The following is a 22202-nucleotide window of genomic DNA, read 5'->3' as shown; positions in this document are numbered from 1 at the left end:
GCTCTCTCTCTCTCCCTCTCCAAGGCACCTGACTGCTTCTCTGCTTTTTCTCCTCCTGCTCTGTGCACATTCTGACCTTGAACCCTACGCTGACAGTCTCAATGACTCAACCCCCTAACTAATTTCCTCAAACAGACACGCATGAACCCCCTGAACTATTTACTACTGCCATTCACATCAATGGGACACACACCATCCTTCCCCTTCCTCCCACTTCCACCCCACTTTGATGTTGGTGCACTGTTTATTCCCACAAAAGTGTTGTTTTGAGCTGGGTGTGTAGATGTACGGGGGATAGGGGGTTCACCCCATGCAAGGAGGTGGAGAATTGATCAAGTGTCTTCAGAATTGATCAAGTGAAAATTATTCAAAAATAATCCCTTTCTATATGTGTAAAGGAGTATGTTCAAAAAATAATAAATAACTAGCTATCGTAAGTAGGCTGTTGTTGGAGCATCAGATATGGTATTGAGTAGATATGTTACTGGTTTGACCCTGATCAAGACTTAGAAACAACTTCAATGTCCCTGTCATGACTGGTGAGACCCAGAAGAGTGCTGAGTCTAAACAGTGTTTAGGGGGAGTCACAAAACAGAAAGGATTACTGCCACATACACACACACACAAATGACACACGTTTCTCTCTCATGTGTGCACACACTTTCGTACGCACATACACGCATATACTATACAAACACACACATGCAATACTTGGGCACCATAAAGGTAATCAGTGGGGATTTACAAGTCAGAACACTCAGGATGGAAGGGGCTTGGGTTGCTTAGCGACGGGCCTGTTGATGTCCAAACAATGTTAGCGTCATCAGAGCGGGGTTCTGCTGAGTGCAACAATGTCACTTGTGTTATCTGTCCCCCGTCTGCAGCTAGTCAGTGGAATGCTCCAACCCAACAGCCGTCGGGCAGACAGACATGACTTAGCCTACATCTCTGAGACACATTAACAGTGACACACTCTCTCTAAAACACACATTATAGGCTAGGTATGCACTCAAACAAACACATGCAAGCTCATGCACATCCAGTTGCAGCACACAAGCAATCTCACAGATGATTGTAAAGTATTCAACTAGTATACAATGTTGTACACACACACAGAGACAGACAGACATCCACCACACACACACCACTTAATTCTGGAATAGTTTGAGGATGATCTCTCATAACTGTCTCTCACCTAACACATTTGTGCAAAACGTCATGAAGAGAAACAACATTTCCATGAAGGAAAATGAGGAATAGGGTCATGTCCACAAAGCACTGTGCTACTCCATAGGAGCAAGATGCATTCTCCAGGGGAAGGGGATAGGGATGCGACATGCTGGAGGATTATGAAAACTCCTGAAGGAATAATTGCTTTTCAGATGAATGAAAAACAAGGTGAAATGTATATTTTGTTTTCTAATGGTAGCTTCTTTGAATATCAATTCCATAATAGGTTACATATCAAAGAGAGATTTCGTGAGACTTTTAAAACGAATTATTCTAATTGCAACACATTGATATTTGAAGTGGATTTCTGCCAGTTTTAGGCCTTAATAAACAAGGACATAATTTGGACCAAATCTCACAAGTATCCATATTTATGTGGTGCACAATTTCAGTGAAGGATCAAATACTTTGCGCTCTGGGACATTGTTGTTTCGTTCCAGGTTTAGATAAGATTTTACATAGCAGGACTTTGACAACCTATTGCCAATACAGTCTTTATGTTGGCTATCAGAAACCGTTCCATCGGCACGGTTGGTTTTGGCGCGCTAGGACCCAGACGCGTGAAAGCGCAGCGCTTGGCCGCGAGCAGCAGCACTGGCGGCAGCGGGGCTCGGATCGCTTCCCCTGATTCCAAGCTTAACTTCCCGAGCTGCTGACGTCATTTGGCAGCCTGGGCTGTACTCGCCGCTCCATACATAGCGCCGAGAAAAATGCTGCTCTCCGTACCGCCAAGGACAGGAATCAATCCATACAACGGCTATAACAGCAGAAACGGCAAAAAGGTAAACCATTTTCTGTTTTTTGTGCGCTCCCGGTCGACCAGTGGGGCAACACGCCCGTGTCAGTGGCGACAGAAATCTGTGTAGTGCGTGACAGCAATCTGCAGTGTCCTTGAAAAAGCGAATCGTACAAAACCAACTTCGTTCTCCGTGGAGAAAATTACTGCTCACTATTCTGCACCCCCAATGTGGTTTGTGTAAAAACTGCTATTCGATGGTCCGGGCATCTATGCAGCCTTCATATTTAGTTGTTATTCCCGATTTGGGAATTCAACCGTAGAGAGCAATACACGAACCATATACTTCTGTTCAGTCATTAGAAAAAGTCAGTAATGGATACAAACTTTTATGGGCAACTGTACGGTATTGGGTCAGTGTACGTCTGTGCGTAAATGTGAATCCGAATAGGTGGGGGTGGGGTGCAGAAGAGGGAGACAGGGAATGTGTTATTCAATGTAGCCTTAATTTATTTCAGTCTCTTTTTCGGGATGGTGAACAATGAACAGTGATATCAAGTGTCAAATCAAGTATCCATTGTCTACGCAGCCGCGTAAGTTTGGCAAAGTTTTTTTTTTAAGGCAAAGATGCCCCACCCCTTGAAAGAACCCACCATTGTGACGATACTTACTTTCCCCAAATTATGAATAACAAAATAACAGTTACATTCAAAATACTGTAATGTTGTAGCCAGCAACAATCAATCTGCAACTGAAACGTTACAATTAACGTCGGGGATTGGACATTATAAAACATTGTAATATAACACATCTACAATGTAGCCTACCGCTTATGTAACAGTGATAATACATTTTTGGGGGTTTAAATAGTTTTTATGGCCTTACTATTAACGAGATTTTACAATGTTATTACAACATATTTTTTGTTATTATATTGATTAAGAGTATTCGATTTTCTATTGCATAAATGTTGAGTTCAAAAGAAACACAATCCAAGATCAAAGCCAAAGCTATTGGTATCTATTAATGCAACACCTGACATTTGATCAGTTATGCTGTAGCCATAATAGTTTTGCCACAAAGAGAAATGCAATCGTGTTTTAATAGTTGTTCTGATGAAGTGAGGTTACCATAATAGCATTTCAGTCTCACTCTGGAATATGAACATAGCCTAGAACTTTATATTTTAATGAAGGTGTTTTACTTAACTGTGATCAACTAAATGACTATATACTAAATGAAGATATATCTCATCAGCCTTTTAAATTCGGCACGTTTTAGGGTTGTTCATGTGGCTCTTGGATGCATTTGCACAACAGGAAAAACTCACATTGTTGAAATAATGCTTTTACATGAATATATTTGCAATGTAAAACGTGGCCTGTCTTGTATTATGTTGCTTGCTTGCCAAAGAGGCCTTTGAATAGTGTTTGGTATCCCTTCAAAGCCTCTGTCCTGTTGTGCAGGCCTGCTTGTGGCTGCTTGTGTTTACCTTTCCTCTACAAGAGCCTGATGTCATTTGTATTGCTTGAAGGAGGAGGAGGGTGTGGTCCTTTTCTCCATTGCATCAGAGAGGGAGAGATAGACAGAGAGGGAGAAAGAGAGAGCGAGAAAGAGAGCGAGAGATGCAGGACAAAATTAATACCACAGACCTACACCAATCTGTGACGATGCTAATTTTAGAAGTGCATGGTCTTGTTGTGACATATTACTATATCTATCATGTCTAGACAATCATGTCTGCTACATCACTGAATTGAAACTGAAACAACGGACATCTTCAGTTATCATACAATTGGCCTAATTTTCTTACTGTATTACTGGAGTAAGATTATTGTGATTTAGGGATTGGGGGAAACTAGGGGAATCAGGATCCAGGAGTAAAACCATTAGCCGGTTAGAGTTCTAGGATTTTTTTTCTGTAGGTGATTTCCCAAAGTGACTTTTCTTTCTCAAATTCCACTTCTTCCAACGGGTGATATCAGTGCACTGTATTTCCTCTGTTTTCCTTGATGAGATCTGTTACAACATGTATAATGTGACTGGTTGAATCAAAGTAAGAGGATGTGTTCCTGTTTCACAAGCTTTGGCCTGATCTCCCCTGTATTCTTGACTTTACTACCATCATTCTGGCATGGTGCCACTCCATGAAACTCAACTGACTCCTTAGGGATAAACATTAAGAATGCCCCATAGAAATGTGCACTCCTAAATTAAGAACACCTTCCTAATGTACACCTTCCTAATACTATCATACCCTGTTCAAAGGCATTTAAATATTTTGTCTTGCCCATTCACCCTCTGAATGGCACACACATTCCATGTCTCAATTGTGTCAAGGCTTGAAATTCATTCTTTAAACGGTCTCCTCCCCTTCATCTGCACTGATTTGAAGTGGAATTAACAAGTGACATCAATAAGGGATCATAGCTTTCACCTTTATCCACCTGATCAGTCTATGTCATGGAAAGACCAGGTCCTTCTTAATGTTTTGTACACTCAGTGTATATACTATAGTATTCTAAGTAGCCTGTGTTATACTGTAAGGCTTATGAGTAAGGACATAACAATCACAGTCCATATGAAACAGTGTATATCAAATATATTAGGATTCATTTATTGAGAGCTGAAATGTAATGATGACAACAAGCATAATATTTCTTCAGTGACAGTTTGAGTTCTGGTTCATAAGGTTAAGGTTTGATGATTGAGTAGCTTAAGCTACCACTGTGAACTAATGTTTATTGATGTCGAGAGAGAGAGAGAGAATGAAAAGGTTTCTTTCCTAAGGATAGACTTTTTGAGTTATAATTTTACATATTCTCAGCACAGACAGATTTAACAAGTTGCTGTTCCCTCTGTATTTCATTTATACAAAGATTTCTACATTAAAGGGAAGGGAGATAGCATGTTGGTGCATTGCAGGCAACGGTCAAATTTCTACACTAATACTGTTTTTGTTTATGTTTAGAAATTGGTCAGTGTGGTGGACCTGGAGTCCACTAAGATGTCATATGTGTGGACTAAGATGTGTGGAGAGATTCCTCGAATATCTCTCTCCCCCTCTCTGTTTCTCTGTCTTTCCCCATCAATTTGTCTCTTTCTCCCATCCTCCCTCTCCCACCCTCCCTCTCTCACCCTCTCTCTCCCACCCTCTCTGTCTCTCTCGCTCTCCCTCGCTCTCACTCTCTCTTTCTCTCTCCCTCTGTCTGTCTCTCTCCCTCCCTCTCTCTCCCTCCCTCTCCCTCTCTCTCTCTCTCCTTCTGTCTAGCGTTCCCGTATACCTGAGCGGCTGGCAGGAGTAAATAAGAGACAGAACACAAAATATACAGCGTGCTGAGCTGAGGGCTGAAAAAAGAGCCCTTTGTGTGTGGGAGGTGATTAGCAACCAGATGGCACCAGGGGTTTGGTTACTGTGGTGCCTCCAGAGTCACCTGCTCCTCCTCCTCTGCCTGCCCCACTATCTCAGTTTCTCTCCTTTCCTGAATTTCCTGGTAGAAAATATAAAACGAGGAGGCAGGTTAATCCAAACCAAAGACTGAATGTTTCTATACAGTATTGTGCTCTTTTGTATGTGCACATTTGTGTTTTTTGCAATCAAATGTAGTACTCAATTCATGTGAATGAATGATGATTGAATGGCAGATGTAATTTGCAAGGTTTATCATAGTTTTATTGAGTGTTAATATATGCTGGTGTTTAGTGCTAAAACCCATGATAAAATAAATTATACAAAAGGCATGGTGCCTTGTCTTTGTAAGAGGATACCCTTCAATTTATAAAGATGGAAAAATTCTTAATGTTTACTGAATGGCAGCCTTTCGTTACGGTCTCTCTCTTTAATACTTATGACTAAGTATTCAAATGCAACGTGAAAATAAACTTAAGCGACCACAACAAGTACCTGTTTATGAGGGAAAGATCTGTGAGTGTTCCACAAAAAGGCTATTCACTGTAAGATCCCCCTGAGGAGGCCTGGTGGAAGTGAGGCCCTGCATGTCTTTCCTTTGAGTTAAACCATTTCATACTTTCACTTTCAACCCCCAAAAACCTTTGAAATATCACCAACATAATAGGATGCTAGCCCTAATGCAAACCAGGGCGCTTACTTTCAGCACTCTTTTGGCTTTCATGTTCCTTTCTTTGGTGCTGAGAGATCTGAGTTGGGGAGATGACAGCGATGCAATTTTTTGAATCTGAAAAAATATGCTCCACACAACAATGGGTGTTTGTTTGTATGTCTGAAATGCTCAGCAGATGTCTGAAATGCTCACCAAGTTGTCTATCTTGTCATGACCAGGCTTGCCTTCATCCATAAATGTATTTTATTTTACTGCATGCACATAGAATTTTATCAAATGTAGCCGCCTAACCAACTTAAGAAAATATATTTAAGCTTAGTAAATTCAATATTCTCATGAATAGGCAATTGCAGTATGTCCTTTTTAGAAAAGGTATGAAATTCACATCGAGAAATAACATAGCATTCAATGTCTTCTCCATGAAATCGGTCGTCACTAGTTAACACAGCCACAAAGTCATAATTATGGTTAAACCTCCCATTTCTAAAATGTATCTTGAAATCAGATTTTAAACCTAACTCTAACATTTACCCTAAACTTAACCACAAATCTAAGCTAATGCCTAATTCTAACCTTAAATGAATGCCAAAAATCTATTTATTTTTGTCAACTTTGACTTGGAGGCTGTGTTATCTAGTGGAAACCCACCTAGAGTAGATTGACGCGCCGGTACGTCTATCTAAGTAACATAATAACATAATCTACATCAAAATCCGTCAATCTAAGCTAGAGATACCTGTGTTTTTGCTTTGGATGCATCTCAATCCACCATATCTGCATATGTCGCACTTCCGTATCTGCCGTGAAAGGTGACAGAGCTAGCGCGGTATTTGTCAGATCATGAGACATCCTGAAAAGTGGTCTTCTAACGAAATGTCTGTAGTGTCCGAATGGTTTAACCTATTATGACCAGGCTATGGAAAGGGAGGATTCTCACAAACACGATGCTGTTCTCCGTTCTGCTCTACGACGCCCAAGAGTGTCACGGGACTCCGTCTGAAGATAATCAGTACCGGTTAAAAAAATATATGAAATTATGAAAGTAGTTTTATGCATACCCCCAAAATGGGTTAAATATGTGTAAAAAAAAGTTTCCTGAGCTTTCATATCCTAGATATAGGACAGACACTTCAAAACCTGTTTCTTAATATGTACTTTTGTCACGTTCCTGACCTGTTTTCTGTTGTTTTGGTATGTGTTTAATTGGTCAGGGCGTGAATTTGGGTGGGTAGTCTATGTTATGTGTTTTCTATGTTGGGTTAATGGGTTGCCTGGAATGGCTCTCAATTAGAGGCAGGTGTTTGGCGTTTCCTCTAATTGAGAGTCATATTAAGGTAGGTTGTTTCACATTGTTTGTTGTGGGTGGTTGTCTTCTGTGTCTGTGTATGTTGCGCCACACGGGACTGTTTTCGGTATGTTTGTTCGTTCGGTTTTTGTGTAGTCTGTTTTCCCTGTCCGTGCGTTCTTCGTGTTACATGTAAGTTCTTAAGTTTAAGTCTGTTTAGGTCGGTTTGTTATTTTGTATCCTTCCAAGTGTTTGTTTTCGTGTTTCGTCTTTGTGTTAATAAATCATTATGTATCCACAACCCGCTGCACGTTGGTCAAATCCTTGCTACTCCTCTTCGGATGAGGAGAAGGAGGAAGCCCGTTACAACTTTTTTATGTATTTGCCATTTATGAATGTGTTATTCAATGCGTTTCTCTGGCCTATAGTAGTAAAGGCCATATTCAATATTTTACAAATATATATATATATATTTTTTATAGCTAAAGGGGTCCCCCCCCCACCACCACCACCATCAACAGCTTAGACTGACAGGGGTTTAATCAAATGCTTTTTATTTAAACATGCAGAGATTTAATTTAGGCGGTGCTATACTTTTCTGACACATTATCCTAAAGAAAGAGATGTTTTCATTCTGTTTTAGTATCTCTCTTTCTCTCTCTCATCTACAGTTGAAGTCGGAAGTTTACGTACACTTTAGCCAAATACATTTAAACTCAGTTTGTCACAATTCCTGACATTTAATCAGAGTAAATTCCCTGTCTTAGGTCAGTTAGGATCCCCCTGTATTTTAAGAATGTGAAATGTCAGAATAATAGTAGAGAGAACGATTTATTTCAGCTTTCATTTCTTTCATCACATTCCCAGTGGGTCAGAAGTTTACATACACTCAATTAGTAGCTGGTAGTATTGCCTTTAAATTGTTTAACTTGGGTCAAATGTTTCAGGTAGCCTTTCACAAGCTTCCCACAGTAAGTTGGGTGAAGACATTTCTTCAAAAAGTATGATGTTTGTCCCCATGTGCAGTTGCTAACCATAGTCTGGCATTTTTATGGTGGTTTTGGAGCAGTCGCTTCTTCCTTGCTGAGCGGCCTTTCAGGTTATGTCGATATAGGACTTGTTTTACTGTGGATATAGATACTTTTGTACCTGTTTCCTCCAGCATCTTCACAAGGTCCTTTGCTGTTCTTCTGGGATTGATTTGAACTTTTCACACCAAATTACGTTAATCTCTAGGAGACAGAATGCGTCTCCTTCTTGAGCGGTATGACGGCTGCGCCATGGTGTTTATACTTGCGTACTATTGTTTGTACAGATGAAAATGGTACCTTCTTTTTTCTTCTTTTTTTTACCCCCTTTTTCTCCCCAATTTCGTGGTATCCAATTGTTAGTAGTTACTGTCTTGTCTCATCGCTACAACTCCCGCACAGACTCGGGAGAGGCGAAGGTCGAGAGCCATGCGTCCTCCGAAACACAACCCAACCAAGCCGCACTGCTTCTTAACACAGCGCGCATCCAACCCGGAAGCCAGCCGCACCAATGTGTCGGAGGAAACACCATACGTACACCTAGCGACCTGGTCAGCGTCCACTGCACGCGGCCCGCCACTAGCGATAGTGCGCGATGAGACAAGGATATCCCTGCCAGCAAAACCTTCCCTAACCCGGACGACGCTAGGCCAATTGTGCGCTGCCCCATGGGCCTCCCAGTCGCGGCCGGCTGCGACAGAGCCTGGGCTCGAACCCAGAGTCTCTGGTGGCACAGCTTAGACCACTGCGCCACCCGGGAGGCCTGAAAATGGTACCTTCTGGCGTTTGGACTTGTGGAGGTCTACAATTATTTTTCTGAGGTCTTGGTTAATTTCTTTTGATTTTCCCATGATGTCAAGCAAAGAGGCACTGAGTTTGAAGGTAGGCCTTGAAATACCTCCACAGATACACCTCCAATTGACTCAAATGAAATCAGTTAGCCTATCAGAAGCTTCTAAAGCCATGACATCCTTTTCTGGAGTTTTCCAAGCAGTTTAAAGCACAGCCAACTTTTGTGTATGTAAACTTCTGACCAACTGGAATTGTGATACAGTGAATTATAAGTGAATTAATCTGTCTGTAAAAAATTGTTGGAAAAATGACTTGTGTCATGCACAAAATAGATGTCCTAAACGACTTGCCCAAACTATAGTTTGTTAACAAGAAATTTGTGGAGTGGTTGAAAAACGAGTTTTAATGACTCCAACCTAAGTGTATGTAATCTTCCGACTTCAACTGTATATTTAGTATCTCTACCAGTAAGTCTTCTGTTGGGTGTCTGTGCTTTGTTACAGACTTGGTATATCTGGCCATTGTTATATTGTCTCCTTTGTATTGTCTCCTTTGTAGACTATGTCATGGATAATACTCTGTATAAGAGCCAGTTAAAATAAGTCTGGGCTTTTAAGTCCCGTATAGAAACATGCACAAACCTTTTGTCCCCCGGGGGAATATCAAAGAGGCCTTCTCAAACATGAACACATTGTTGTTTGCAGCAACATCAATTACCAGGGGGATGTATTATCAGACACTACACATTTATGCATTTTAAGCTGGGCTGGTGTAGTGGATAGGTGGAATAGTTGCAGTCAGTGGCTTCATTCCAGGCTGACTGCATTGCAGATGCCTGCCAGATCTAACAACGCCTGGATAGGTGTTTACCATATCAGCTAACCATATCATATGACATACCAATCTGATGCCCAACTGTGCAGTCGGTGGGAAGGTACATGTGTTAGTTGATGCAAAGCAACAACTGCAATGTAGTTGGCCTGGAAAGCGACCACTGGTGTAGTGGATGGGTGGGATAGGTTCAGTATGTTCTACTGGTGTAGTGGAGGGTTGGGATTGGTGCAGTCAGTGAGTAAGGTTTACTGATGTAGTGGCTTGACACTGGATCAACTTGGCCGGTGAAGTCACCTTTGTCCCGCTGGCCCCGCTCCAGCTGTATGTTTATCTAACTCTCTGTCATTGTTTAATGCGTCAGACATTTGAAAGTGGTCTCTCCCTCCATTGCCAACCACATGAGTAGAACAAGGTGAGCAGGTATAGAGAGCAAGAAACAGAGGGAGGGAGAGAGAAACAGGGGGAGGGAGAGTCCTTGGAGAAAGCACAGCTGTCTGAAATATGATGCCAAGCACTGCAGTGATGCCAGGTACTGACATGAACATTACGCCTGAATGTGAGCAAGAAAGACAAAGAAAAGGATGAAAGAGATAGAGAGAGAAAATGGCATGGAAGAGGGACGCAAGAGAGAGAGAAAGAGGAAGGCAAGAACAGTAGGAGAGAGTGAGAGAGCGAGAGAGCGAGAGAGGGTACTAGGGGGAGAAGCGTGGGGGGGGGGGGGGGCAGAAGAAAGAACGTCTGGAGCCTGTTGTCCTTTGTCACCTGGTAGGAATGCAGAGTGGCTGTCTGGCTGGCTGATGAAAATGACTGATCAGGAGCAAAAATAAAGGGATGTCCTGTCTGCCTCTGTGTGCTCTATCAGCCTGCCAACTATAACCCACCGCACCGGAACGTTCAGCCTATGTTCAGAGTAACGTTTGCCAGTCACCTGAGGCTAAGGCCGACAATAATGACTTCCTTTTACTGTAAGCATCCAAGCCAGTTGCTTTGTGGTTGTACCGTGTTGGCTGGAGAACAGGATAAGGAAAAGTAAGTCTTTGGTGGATCTGAGAGCACAGTAGTGGAATAGATGGATTTCGTTATCAGATACGTCATACATAGATTCAAATGTTGAATGATCTACTGTAGTTTTAATATCAAATTGACTCATTGGGTTTAACGTTGCAAAACCGTTAAGCATTTTACAGTCTTTAGTCTAAATGTACTCAAATGTGGGCTATTTTATTGGCTCTGAAAGAGTATCTCTAGGTTATCAAATATTTTCTCAACTAACAGAATTATGTATCATATAAAGACTATGTAATTTGGACCAACTGGAGGCTGCTTCTCAGACAGTTCACAAATTTGTATTTCACCGTCCTCTCCTTTTGGAGGTGGGAACAAATGTTCCAGCTATAGGATACAGGAAACCAGCTATAAACAGACAAGCCCAACAGGAAGAAAAAGATAGAACCAGAGAGCAAGACCGACAGAGTTATATCTAAGGGAGAATGGGTTTTTGCGCTCAGATTTCCTGAAACTATTAAACAACAGAGTGGCCTATAAAATGGTCAGTGAACAGCAGTGTCTTCTATCCCAGGCCATTCTTCTGCCCATCATGGAGGAAGTGGGGAATATATTAAAGTTTGTCTGATATATGGACAGGGAAACTGGAAGCATTTCAGTGTAATGCAGATTGGATAGCCTAGTCTGAGGGGAAATTGTCAGGTTGGTAGCAGAGGGACTGCTGAAGGAAAACGAGTTGAGGTTTTAGTGTTATCCTGTATGTGCGTGCGTGCGTGCGTGCGTGCGTGCGTGCGTGCGTGCGTGCGTGCGTGCGTGCGTGCGTGCGTGCGTGCGTGCGTGCGTGCGTGCGTGCGTGCGTGCGTGCGTGCGTGCGTGCGTGCGTGCGTGTGCCCTGGAAACGAGAGTGGTCACAGGATAAGGTAACTATTATGAGTTAGTCTGAGGTGGCTGCATGGTCAGAGAAACAGGTTGGAAACTCACTTCCCACTTCCCTACAGACAAAGATAGCCAAGCTAGACTGTGTGAATGTAACAAGTACCTTTGTGAATTAGTTCATTACAAGCAGAAAGCTACAGGCTATTTAGCCACTAGGTTTGGTATGAAGGAATTACAGGCTCTGTAGCCACTAGGTTTGGTGTGACGAAAGCAGCTCCAGTCTACTCAACATCACACACACTGTACTTGCTGTGGTCATAATCCCTCATTTTGGGAAATGGAGAGCAATTAGATTGCTTTGATCTTCCACAGCAACTGTGTGTGTAGCCCTAGTTAAAGGTTACTGTAGAAATCATGTTCCTATAAGGATGTGGGCACACCATTCCTGCAGTTTTTCTATTCTACATAGGACACACACAAACGCATCAACATTAATTTCTAGAGTTACGAATATATAATGATCAGTATTCATGTGTTCATTACAAAAAAAGAGTGGGAAAAGTGTTTGCTGGAAAATTATTGCACACCGTTAACACCAAGTGGGTGCACTGGTGTGTGTGGTGTAGTGCACAATGTTCCTTCTAAACTGCATGCGTGCTGGGGCGCGAGATTGAGAGAAGCACGAGATTGCCCTTCACTCAACTTTCTTGTTTTCCCCTTTAGTTTCCCTCTACGGTGAGAATTGTGATCGAATCAACGCAATATACTGATTGCAACATATCGAAACAAAACAAACTATGCAAGAGATTTTCTTGTAGGCAGTGTGCATTGGAGTAGGATTCTATTACATTGACAGGCAGGACCCATACTCTATCTACCAGACTGGTGCGCCATAACCAATCAGAACTGCAGTATCCCTATATGCAAATAGACCATTGCCATATATGGATCTGTGCCATTCACTTTGAACTGGACTGTGTTCACAGTATGAGCGGTCGTGAGCAGTGCCTGTTTCGAGATCAAAGCGAGAGCTGCATGTAGCCAGTGTGCACATTTGTTCATATTCTTTGCTATTAAGTGAGTTATTAGCCCAGTTATAGCTAATTTCTAGTCAGCAATGGGGGAGTGGTTTCTTCCTCCAAGAGCACAAAACATTTGCATTTCTAGCCATCTTTGAAAAACGAGTCAGGTAAACAGCTTTTTTATGTCTTAAAGGTAAGCTAAGTAGCCATTAGGCAGAGGTTAGCACAATTTGTATGATTCTCGGGAATAATGTTATGGGAATAATGAGGAATTTTATTTTGTAAAGTGGTTTCTTGCATCAAACAACACAATATTTTCGGTCACCTACTTATCTGAAGGACAAGTGGATAAACAGGTTAATGTCAAGCCATGCATGTTTTTTTTCTCAAAAGTCTCATGAAATGTTGTTGAACACCGCACATTGGCTGCTACTGTAGGCTGAATGATAGAACAGCTATTTCCATGTTAAAATGTTATGGGATGCATTTTCTCCCATTGTTTTTGATGTTAGTCCACTCTGGTAGGCCTACATTATGATCAAATAGCCACAGTAGCCTGCTTGACCACTGTTATAACTGTAACTTAAAGTGGGTACAGCCTCAATGTTCACAGTAAACGCGCACCAAAAGTTGCACAGAATTTTCAAATTTGCTCTATCGTAGTATAGTGTGTGTGTGTGTGTGTGTGCGTGTGCGTGTGCGTGTGCGTGTGTGTGTGTGTGTGTGAGGGAAAGAGAGAGAGGGGGGGGGGGAAAGGGAGAGAGAGAGTGAAGGGGAGATTAAATCTCCCCCGTCTTTTTGTGTTTTAATTTGACCAGGGCATGCCCTCATGTTATCTAACATGAGCAAATACAAAGAATCTTTTCAGGCTGAATCAGCATTGGAGGCCCTGGAGAAATGAGCCTGAGCCTGGACTTCAGGGGGGCCAGTGGCGGCTCATATGGGGGGGATATCTCCTTTTTTTTGTTCAGGGGACACAAAGGGGGACACTGTGTCCCTGTGGATGGGGTGTAATTAGCGAGATTCGGCCCCTGCTCTTGACTCGCCCCTCTGTGTCTCGACCCCCCCCCCCCCCTGCCCACTGAGGTATTCCTAAACATGGGGAGTCTGATCTGTAAACAAATTGACCCATTGTCCCCCTGGTGCAGTTCGTCCACTGAGCCTGGCCTAATTAGAACCCCTTCAGGAGACAAGCAGGGAACAGGAGAGGGCCTCTATAGGAGAGGTATACTATAGGCAGAATTCTACAAAACACCTTGGAATAGGCTACTGCAGAGAGGCTGGCAAGGATGAAGAATATTTGTTATTTTTCATTAGTCAAACGACACGTGGCGGTTCGATTGGGAAGGTGAATGGAATGCTTCAGTTGTCTTAAGAAATGTTATTAAACACCGCAACAGATCTCAAGGAACTACACTGGACTTTGTGCAAACTGCATATCCTGACTCCTCATTTATTGTAGCTGGGGACTTTAATAAAGCAAATCTAAGGAAAATGCTATTGAAGTTTTATCAACACATCGCCTGCGCTACTCGCTCATCAAGAATTCTTGACCATTGCTACTCCCCCTTCCGGGATGGCTACAATGCCCTCCCCCGCCCTCCCTTCAGCAAATCAGACCACTCCTCCATTCTGCTCCTCCCTTCCTACTTAAACATGAAGTACCTGTGGTAAATACTGTTCAACTTTGGTCTGACCAATCGGAATCTATGCTTCAAGATTGTTTTGATCACGCATCTTGGGATATGTTCCAGGTTGAGAATAATATTGACGTATACACTGGCTCTGTGATTGAGTTCATCAGGAAGTGCATAATGGACGTTGTTCTCACTGTGACGATTAGAACTTATCCAAACCCAAAACAGTGGATAGATGGCAGCATTCACACAAATCTGAAAGCGGGAACTATCGCATTTAACCACAGCAAGGTGACTGGGAACATGGGCGAGGACAAACAGTCCAGCTATGCCCTCCGTAAGGCAATCATACAAGCAAAACGTCAGTAAAGAGACAAAGTGGATCGCAATTCAACGGCTCAGACACAAGACATATGTTTTAGGGACTCCAGACAATCACGGATTATAAAGGGAAAACCAGCCACATTGTAGACACCGATGCCTTGCTCCCGGACAAGCTAAACACCTTCTTCGCACACTTCGAGGAAAACACAGTGACCACCGTTCTCCGTGGCCGTGGCCAATGTGAGTAAGACATTTAAGGGTATTAACCCTTGCAAGGCTGCCCGCCCAGACGGAATCCCTAGCCGTGCCCTCAGAGTATGTGCTAACCAGCTGGCTGGAGTGTTTACGCACATATTTCATCTCTCTCTATCCAGTCTATTGTCCCCACTTGCTTCAAGATGTCCACCATTGTTCCTGTACCCGAGAAAGCGAAGTTAACTGAACTAAATGACTATCGCCCTGGAGCACTCACTTCTGTCATCATGAGTCATGAGTGCTTTGAGTGGCTAGTTAAGGATCATGTCACCTCCACCTTACCCGACACCCTAGACCCACTATAGTTTACATATCGCCCCAACAGATCCACGGATGACTCAATTGCATTCGCCTTTGCACTGCACACTGCCCTATCCCATCTGGACAAGAGGAATACCTATGTAAGAATTCTGTTCATCGACTACAGCTCAGCCTTCAACACCATAGTGCCCTCCAAGCTCATCACTAAGCTCGGGGTCCTGGGACTGAACTAGAGGTCGACCGATTAATCAGCATGGCCGATTAATTAGGGCCGATTTCAAGTTTTCATAACAATCAGTAATCTTCATTTTTGTACGACGATTATGGCCGATTACATTGCATTCCATGAGGAAACTGCGTGGCAGGCTGACCACCTGTTGCGTGAGTGCAGCAAGAAGCCAAGGTAAGTTGCTAGCTAGCATTAAACTTATCTTAACTTAAAAAATAATCAATCTTCACATAATCACTAGTTAACTACACATGGTTGATGATATTACTAGGTTAACTAGCTTGTCCTGCGTTGCATATAATCAATGCGGTGCCTGTTAATTTATCATCGAATCTCAGCCTACTTCGCCAAACGGGGGATGATTTAACAAATGCGCATTCGCGAAAAATGCACAATCGTTGCACGAATGTGCCTAACCATAAACATCAATGCCTTTCTTAAAATCAATACACAGAAGGAAAATATTTTTTTAAACCTGCATATTTAGTTAAATATAAATTCATGTTAGCAGGCAATATTAACTAGGGAAATTGTGTCACTTCTCTTGCGTTCATTGCACGCAGAGTCAGGGTATATGCAACCGTTTGGGCCACCTGGCTCGTTGTGAACTAATTTGCCAGTATTTTACATAATTATGACATAACATTGAATGTTGTGCAATGTAACAGCAATAATTAGACTTAGGGTTGCCACCCGTTCGATAAAATACGGAATGGTTCCGTATTTCACTGAAAGAATAAGCGTTTTGTTTTCGAAATGATCGTTTCCGGATTTGACCATATTACTGACCAAAGGCTCGTATTTCTGTGTTTATTATATTATAATTAAGTCTATGATTTGATATTTGATAGAGCAGTCTGACTGAGCGGTGGTAGGCTGCAGCAGGCTCGTAAGCATTCATTCAAACTTTACTGCATTTGCCAGCAGGTCTTAGCAATGCTTGAATCACAGCTCTGTTTATGACTTCAAGACTATCAACTCCTGAGATTAGGCTGGCAATACTAAAGTGCCTATTAGAACATCCAATAGTCAAAGGTATATGAAATACAAATGGTATAGAGAGAAATAGTCAACGCGTCATAATTCCTATAATAACTACAACCTAAAACGTCTTAAAACTTCTTATGGCTGCAATCCCGTTAATGGGATCGATATGACAACAGCCAGTGAAAGAGCAGGGCGCAAAATTCAAACAGCAGAAATCTTATAATTAAAATTCCTCAAACATACATGTTTCTTATACCATTTTAAAGGTAATCTTTTTTTATTATTATTAAAATTTTACCCCCTTTTCTCCCCAATTTTCGTGGTATCCAATTGCTAGTAATTACTATCTTGTCTCATCGCTACAACTCCCGTACGGGCTCGGGAGAGACGAAGGTCGAAAGCCATGCGTCCTCCGAAACACAACACAACCAAGCCTCACTGCTTCTTAACACAGCGCGCCTCCAACCCGGAAGCCAGCCGCACCAATGTGTCGGAGGAAACACAGTGCACCCGGCTCCCTTGGTTAGCGCGCACTGCGCCCGGCCCGCCTCAGGAGTCGCTGGTGCGCGATGAGACAAGGATATCCCTACCGGCCAAACCCTCCCTAACCCGGACGACGCTTGGCCAATTGTGCGTCGACCCACGGACCTCCCAGTCGCGGCCGGCTGCGACAGAGCCTGGGCGCGAACCCAGAGTCTCTGGTGGCGATGCAGTGCCCTAGACCACTGCGCCACCCGGGGGGCCCCATTTGAACGGTAATCTTGTTGTTAATCCCACCAAAGTGTCCGATTTGAAATAGGCTTTTCAGCAAAAGCACCACAAACGATTATGTTAGGTCACCACCAACTCACAGAAAAATTCAGCCATTTTTCCAGCCAAAGAGAGGAGTCACAAAAAGCACAAATAGAGATAAAATTAATCACTAACCTTTAATGATCTTCATCAGGTGACACTCATAGGACTTCATGTTACACAATACATATATGTCTTGTTCGAATAAGTTCATATTTATATCCAAAAACCTCCGTTTACATTGGCGCGTCATGTTCAGAAATGCCTCCAAAATATCCAGAGAAATTGCAGAGAGCCACGTCAAATAACAGAAATACTCATCATAAACTTTGATGAACGATACATGTTTTACATAGAATTAAAGATACACTTGTTCTTAATGCAACCGCTGTGTCAGATTTCAAAAAGCTTTACGGCAAAACACAATATTCAATCATCTGAAAACAGCGTTCAGCCACAAAAGCAAGCCATACAGTTACCCGCCAAATTGTGCAGTCAACAAAACTCATAAAAAGCATTATAAATCTTCACTTACCTTTGCTGATCTTCGTCGGAATGTACTCCCAGGACTCCCACTTCCACAAGAAATGTTCGGTTTTTTTCTCGGTAACGTCCATCATTTATATCCAAATAGTTATTTTTGTAGTGTGTTTGGTAAACAAATCCAACGTCAGGGAAGCGCGTTCACTAAAACCTGACGAAATGTCCAAAAGTTCCGTAACAGTCCGTAGAAACATGTCAAACGATGTATTGAATCAATCTTTAGAATGTTTTTAACATAAATCTTGAATAACGTTCCAACCGGAGAATTACGTTGACTTCAGATGAGCGATGGAACAGAGCTCCCTCTCATGTGAACGCGCATGGTCAAAGAATGGTCAGATCATGGCAGACCTAACTAATTCACAGGGGGGCCGAATGAGAGTGGAAGCCGTAGGAAGTGCAAACTCATCCATATCTCGCTGTGATTTCAATAGGAGCTTGGTTGAAAATCGACCAGCCTCAGAATTTCCACTTCCTGTTTGGGTTTTTCTCAGGTTTTTGCCTGCCATATGAGTTCTGTTATACTCACAGACATAATTCAAACAGTTTTAGAAACTTCAGAGTGTTTTCTATCCAGTGCTTATAATACTATGCATATATTAGCAACTATGGTTACCTCTGTGCACCTTTCATCCAAGCTACTGCCCCTGCAGCCATAATAAGTTTTAACTGGGAATATTGAAGAACTGGGAACATTGAACCACCAGCTTTCAAATATTCTCATGTTCTGAGCAAGGAACTTAAATGTCAGCTTTTTTACATGGCACATATTGCACTTTTACTTTCTTCTCCAACACTGTGTTTTTGCATTATTTAAACGAAATTGAGCATGTTTCATTATTTATTTGAGACTAAATTGATTTTATTTATGTATTATATTAAGTTAAAATAAAAGTGTTCATTCAGTATTGTTGTAATTGTCATTATTCCAAAATATATAAATATCGGCCAATTAATCGGTATCTGCTTTAATCGGTATTCGCTTCCAGATTGGCCGACCCCAGGTGGTGAAGGTAGGCAAAAACACCTTCACTGTTCACCCATGATTGCATGGACACACACGTCTCCAACTCAATCATCAAGTTTGCAGACGACACAACAGTGGTAGGCCTCATTACCAACAACGACGAGACAGCCTACAGGGTGGAGGTGAGGACCCTGGCGGAGTGGTGCCAGGAAAATAACCTTTCCCTCAACGTCAACAAAATGAAGGAGCTGATCGTGGACTTCAGGAAATAGCCGAGGGAGCACTCCTCCATCCACATCAATAGGGCCGCTGTGGAGAGGGTAAAAAGCTTCAAGTTCCTCAGCGTGCACAACACTAACAACCTGAAATGGTCCATCCATACAGACAGTGTGGTGAGGTAGGCGCAACAGTGCCTCTTCAACCACAGGAGGCTGAAGGAATTTGGCTTGGATCCAAAGAACCTCATGAACTTCTACAAATGCACCATTGAGAGCATCCTGTCAGACTGTATCACCACCTGGTATAACAACTGTACAGTCCGCAACTGCAGGGCTCTCCAGAGGAAGGTGCGGTCAGCCCAACGCATCCCTGGAGACACACTGCCTGCCCCCCAGGACAACTACTGCAACCGGTGTCACAGGAACGCCAAGAAGATCATTAACCTCACTAGGGTATGCGTCCCACCTCATCAACAGCCAGTGAAATTGCAGGGCGCCAAATTCAAGACAACAGAAATCCCATAATTAAAATTCCTCAAACATACAAGTATTTTACACCATTTTAAAGATACACTTGTTGTAAATCCAGCCACAGTGTCCGATTTCAAAAAGCCTTTACGATGAAAGCACACCAAACGATTATGTTAGGTCAGAGCCAAGTCACAGAAAAACACAGCCATTTTTCCAGCCAAAGAGAGGAGTCACAAAAAGCAGAAATAGAGATAAAATGAATCACTAACCTTTGATGATCTTCATCAGATGACACTCATAGGACTTCATGTTACAAAATACATGTATGTTTTGTTCGATAAAGTTCATATTTATATCTGAAAATCTCAGTTTACATTGGCGCGTTATGTTCAGTAGTTCCAAAACATCCGGTGATTTTACAGAGCCATCAATTTACAGAAATAGTAATAATAAACATTGCTAAAAGATACAACTGTTATGCATGGAATTTTAGATCCACTTCTCCTTAACTTCACTAGGCTAGGGGGCAGCATTCGGAATTTTGGATGAAAAGCGTGCCCAAATTAAACTGCCTGCTACTCAGCCATAAAAGCTAGAATATGCATATAATTAGTATATTTGAATAGAAAACACTCTGAAGTTTCTAGAACTGTTTGAATGATGTCTGTGAGTATAACAGAACTCATATGGCAGGCAAAAACCTGAGAAAAAATCCAACCAGGAAGTGGGAAATCTGGTTTGTAGGTTTTCAAGTCATTACCTATCGAATACACAGTGTTTATGGGGTCATATTGCACTTCCTAATGCTTCCACTAGATGTCAACAGTCTTTAGAACCTTGTTTGATGCTTCTACTGTGAAGGACGGGGGAATGGGAGCTGAATGAGTTAGAGGTCTGCCAGAGTGGCATGAGCTGATCATGCGCATTCACGTGAGAGTTAGCTTGCACTCCATTGCATTTCTACAGACAAAGGAATTCTCCGGTTGGAACATTATTGAAGATTTATGATAAAAACATCCTAAAGATTGATTCTATACTTCGTTTGACATGTTGCTATGAACTGTAATATGACTTTTCGTCTGAACTTTCGCCTGGACTTGCCCGCGCCTTGTGAGTTTGGATTGTGAACTAAACGCGCGAACAAAAAGGAGGTATTTGGACATAAATTATGGACTTTATCGAACAAATCAAACTTTTTTTGTGGAACTGGGATTCATGGGAGTGCATTCTGATGAAGGTCATCAATGGTAAGTGAAAATTTATAATGCTATTTTTGGCTTCTGTTGACTCCACAACATGACGGATATCTGTATGGCTTGGTTTTGTGTCTGAGCGCTTGTAACTGGCAATCTGCTGTGTCTGAGACCAAGAACTGGCAATCTGCCAGACCACTGACTCATTCGCCTCTCATTCGCGTCCCACAACACAGCATAAGCTTCATTCCACGTTCTACTGACTGTTGACATCTAGTGGAAGCTGTAGGAAGTGCACACAGATACATATCCTACTGTGTATTCAATAGGGACTGAGTTGAAAATCGACCAACCTCAGATATCCCACTTCCTGGTTGGATTTTTCTCAGGTTTTCACCTGCCATATGAGTTTTGTTATACTCACAGACATCATTCAAACAGTTTTAGAAACTTCAGAGTGTTTTCTATCCAATAGTAATAATAATATGCATATATTAGCATCTGGGACAGAGTAAGGGGCAGTTCACTCTGGGCACGCTATTCATCCAAAAGTGAAAATGCTGCCCCCTATCCCCAAATTTTTTTAACCATGCTAAAAGGAATATTCTATATCTGCAAATTCAAATTCACTGCACGACTGAGTGACCTTAAAGATAATTGTATGTGTGGTGGTACAGAGATGAAGAAGTTGATAAAAAATCATGTTACACACTATTATTATTGATTCCATGCAACTTATTATGCGACTTGTTAAGTAACATTTTACTCCTGAACTTATTTATGCTTTCCATAAAAAAAGGGTTGAATACTTATTGACTCAAAATATTTCAGCTTTTCATTTTTTATGAATTAGCAAAAATTTCAAAAAACATAATTACACTTTGACATTATGGGGTCTTTTGTGTAGGCCAGTGACAGAGACAATCTAAATTTGATCCATTTTAAATGCAGGCTGAAAACTTTCTGAAAGCACTGTATGTAAGTATATACTGTATTCTAGTCAAGTCTCATACTATATAACTACTGCTGTACCCACATTTTGTATTCATATACTGTGAATATACACTACCGGTCAAAAGTTCTAATTGTAGAATAATAGTGAAGACATCAAAACTATGAAATAACACATGGAATCATGTAGTAACTAAAAAGGTATCAAACAAATACAATTATATTTTATATTGCTGCAAAGAAACCACTACTAAAGGACACCAATAAGAAGAAGAGACTTGCTTAAGCCAAGAAACACAAGCAATGGACATTAGACCGGTGGAATTTTGTCCTTTGGTCTGGAGTCCAAATTGGAGATTCTTGGTTCCAAACGCATGGAGGAGGTGTTATGGTGTGGGGGTGCTTTGCTGTGACACTGTCTGCGATTTATTTAAAATCCAAGGCACACTTAACCAGCATGGAGCTGCGATACGCCATCCCATCT

At 42.0% G+C, this 22202-nt stretch overlaps 1 protein-coding gene across 4 annotated transcripts in view; it reads left to right on the top strand.

Moving 5' to 3' along the window:
- Positions 1-1816: 1816 nt before the first annotated feature.
- The window catches only part of LOC129846621 (RNA-binding motif, single-stranded-interacting protein 2-like), an 82487-nt gene continuing 62101 nt past the window's right edge, over positions 1817-22202 (top strand). For 2 of the 4 annotated variants that reach the window (XR_008758280.1, XM_055914574.1), the window contains exon 1: positions 1818-2012. Coding sequence is in view for 3 of the 4 variants with exons in the window: in XM_055914574.1 (XP_055770549.1) it covers positions 1941-2012 (72 nt within the window). In the remaining variant the exon portion in view is untranslated. Of the gene's footprint in view, positions 2013-22202 lie in introns of all 4 variants that reach the window. The other 2 variants (XM_055914575.1, XM_055914573.1) reach the window with 2 other exon arrangements.

Source organism: Salvelinus fontinalis, chromosome 3 (assembly GCF_029448725.1).
Source record: "Salvelinus fontinalis isolate EN_2023a chromosome 3, ASM2944872v1, whole genome shotgun sequence".
NCBI classification, from domain to species: domain Eukaryota; kingdom Metazoa; phylum Chordata; class Actinopteri; order Salmoniformes; family Salmonidae; genus Salvelinus; species Salvelinus fontinalis.
Note: the sequence above shows the minus strand (reverse complement) of the source record. Positions and strands in the feature narration are given on the sequence as shown.